The 2,773-nt window shown below is 58.0% G+C and overlaps 1 protein-coding gene across 1 annotated transcript; it reads right to left on the bottom strand.

Annotated features, from left to right (window-relative positions):
* Positions 1-2,175: 2,175 nt before the first annotated feature.
* Positions 2,176-2,667, bottom strand: H310_15266 (hypothetical protein; the record flags this gene model as incomplete). Its single annotated transcript, XM_008883254.1, has 1 exon — positions 2,176-2,667. One exon carries the CDS (start codon positions 2,665-2,667, stop codon positions 2,176-2,178), a length of 492 nt encoding a protein of 163 aa, XP_008881476.1.
* Positions 2,668-2,773: the final 106 nt, after the last annotated feature.

Here is a 2,773-nt window from a genome sequence, read left to right as displayed (position 1 = left end):
TGATGCGCCGCCTACACGAAGTACGCGCGGGTGAGTCGGAAGCCAACCAAGTACTGAAGCTACTTGCCTTGATGCCGTGGGAGTTCCGACACCTTGTGGACCGGTTGTCGAACTTGCCCGACGAAGAACAAACCATCTCCAAGACGAAGGTCGTCCTTGAAGCCGAATGGAAAGCCGCCGTTCGGAAAGGCGTCATCAAAATGCCGCGTGGCCATGCCAACGAAGACTGCCCCTTGTTCGCAACGGGTTGACGCTTCACACAACGGAACAATAGCCGTGGGCGCAGCCAAGAACGCGGTACAACAGGCAGCAAGCGTTTAACAAGCGACTCAGGACCAAGGAGGCAAATCGAGAAGTGAATTGATGCGTCAATCGATCATTGTCCACTTTCGGAATGTATCGTCGGAGAACTTGGTGGCGCACTTTGTCAAGGTATCGGCACGGGCCTCGGCGGTGGGAACGAAGGTGAGCGTGAGGCGGCCGAGCTGGACAAGTTCGCGCAGGTGGCGGTGGCGTACGTCATTGTGCTTGTTACGTTCTTGAACGGAGGTCGACTTGGACCTGGCGATGGCTGACACGTAGTCGCAGTGTAGGACGAGGCGGAAGTCATCGACTCCAAGGTCATTCAAGAGGACGCGCAGCTATGTCGACTCGCGTGCGGCTTCGGTGGCGGCGACGTATTCGGCTTCACAGCTTGAAAGTGCGGTGATGCGTTGGCGGATGCTCTTTCACATGAGCGGGCCACCCAAGATCGACCATATGAAGCCGGTGGTAGGGCGGCGGTCGGGACGCGTCGCCCAGCTTGCGTCGCAGTACCCGGACAAAGTAAACTCCCCTGAACCGAAGCTGATTCCCCGTGTTGTTGTCCCTGCTAGGTATCGCAGGACTCGTTTGGCGCCGAGCAGTGTTGGGCGCGAGGGGCGTGAAGGTGGCAGACAGTCGTCGGACGGCGTGAGCGATGTCGGTTCGGGTGCAGGCCATGAGTTACACGAGTGATCCAACCATGGCGCGGTACTCCCCTTGGTCGATAGGTGGTTGATTTCCGTCATGTCATAGGTCTTCTTCGTCGGCGACTTCCGGGGTGGTGACGGGATGGCAGTTGGCGAGCCCAAAGCGCTCGAGGACTTTGGCCGCGTATGCGTCTTGGCACAAGGTGAGTAGTCTTCCTTCGTGGTGGCGGTTGATGCGTATTCCTAGCAGATAGTGTACGGGGCCTTGACGCTTGAGCTCGATTTTGGTTGCGAGTTCCTCCACGGCTGCGTCCATGTTGGCCTGGGTTGTGGTGGCAATGATGAAGTCGTCGACATACGTGCCAAGGATTTCCATGTCGTCGCCCTGGTCTCGGGGGAACACTCATGGGTCGTGGAGGCTTTTCGACCAGCCCAAGGCGGCGATTTGTACCTTGCAGTGCTTTTCGAATTCGTGGCCGTTTTGGTTCAGCCCGTAGAGGGCCATGGTGACGAACGCGGCCATGCCGGACTGCGTTTCATGTCCTTCAGATTCGACGGCTCATATTGGCGTGCTTAACTTGGCTGGCGCTGCTTTGTGGTGGCGTGTCGGCTTGTGGTGCAGGGGGCCGTGTCGGTAGACAGTCGTCGGACGGCGTGAGCGATGTCGGGTCGGGTGCAGGCCATGAGGTACACGAGTGATCCGACCATGGCGCGGTACTCCCCTTGGTCGATAGGTGGTTGATTTCCGTCATGTCATAGGTCTTCTTCGTCGGCGACTTCCGGGGTGGTGACGGGATGGCAGTTGGCGAGCTCAAAGAGCTCGAGGACTTTGGCCGCGTATGCGTCTTGGCACAAGGTGAGTAGTCTCCTTCGTGGTGGCGGTTGATGCGTATTCCTAGCAGATACTGTACGGGGCCTTGACGCTTGAGCTCGATCTTGGTTGCGAGTTCCTCCACGGCTGCGTCCATGTTGGCCTGGGTTGTGGTGGCGATGATGAAGTCGTCGACATACGTGCCAAGGATTTCCATGTCGTCGCCCTGGTCTCGGGGGAACACTCATGGGTCGTGGAGGCTTTTCGACCAGCCCAAGGCGGCGATTTGTACCTTGCAGTGCTTTTCGAATTCGTGGCCATTTTGGTTCAGCCCGTAGAGGGCCATGGTGACGAACGCGGCCATGCCGGGCTGCGTTATATGTCCTTCAGATTCGACGGCTCATATTGGCGTGCTTAACTTGGCTGGCGCTGCTTTGTGGTGGCGTGTCGGCTTGTGGTGCAGGGGGCCGTGTCGGTGCAGTTGCGGTGCTTGTGCACGTTGGTGCTAACGTGGTGCTTGTTCGTGATGGTGCGGTCGTGTTGCTTGTGGGTGACGGTGCTACGGGGGTCGGCGTGATGGGTCGTTGGCGGTGTCGACTGCGTTGCGGACTGTGTGGACGGCAGGTTCGAAGATGGTGGGAGCAGAACCGAGTGCTCGTTGGAGCTCGATATTGGTGCCGGCCTGGTGTCATCGTCGTCGTCGTCGATTGTGTCCGGGAGCGGCAAGTCATTGAAGAACTTGTTCATCATGACTGTAGCGTGAGTCATCTTCAGGTTCTCAACGTCGTGCAGTTTGTAGGCCTTCATGGAGTCCATAAACCCTTCATCACGCAGAGTGTGTCCTTGGGTGCGAGTTTGTTGTTTGTTGCGTCGTTCGGGTTGCTTCACCAGCTTGAACACTTGCATCCGAAGACCCGCACGTTGTCCAGCGGCGGCGAGTGATCGCTGAAGAGCTCGATCGGCGTCTTGGTGCACTTGGTTGTTTGCAGTACGCAGTTACAGATGAAGGCGC

This window comes from Aphanomyces invadans (genome assembly GCF_000520115.1).
Source record: "Aphanomyces invadans strain NJM9701 unplaced genomic scaffold supercont1.275, whole genome shotgun sequence".
Classification (NCBI taxonomy): Eukaryota; Oomycota; class Saprolegniomycetes; order Saprolegniales; family Verrucalvaceae; genus Aphanomyces; species Aphanomyces invadans.
The sequence above is the reverse complement of the archived record's forward strand: the minus strand, read 5'-3'. Positions and strand labels throughout refer to the sequence as shown.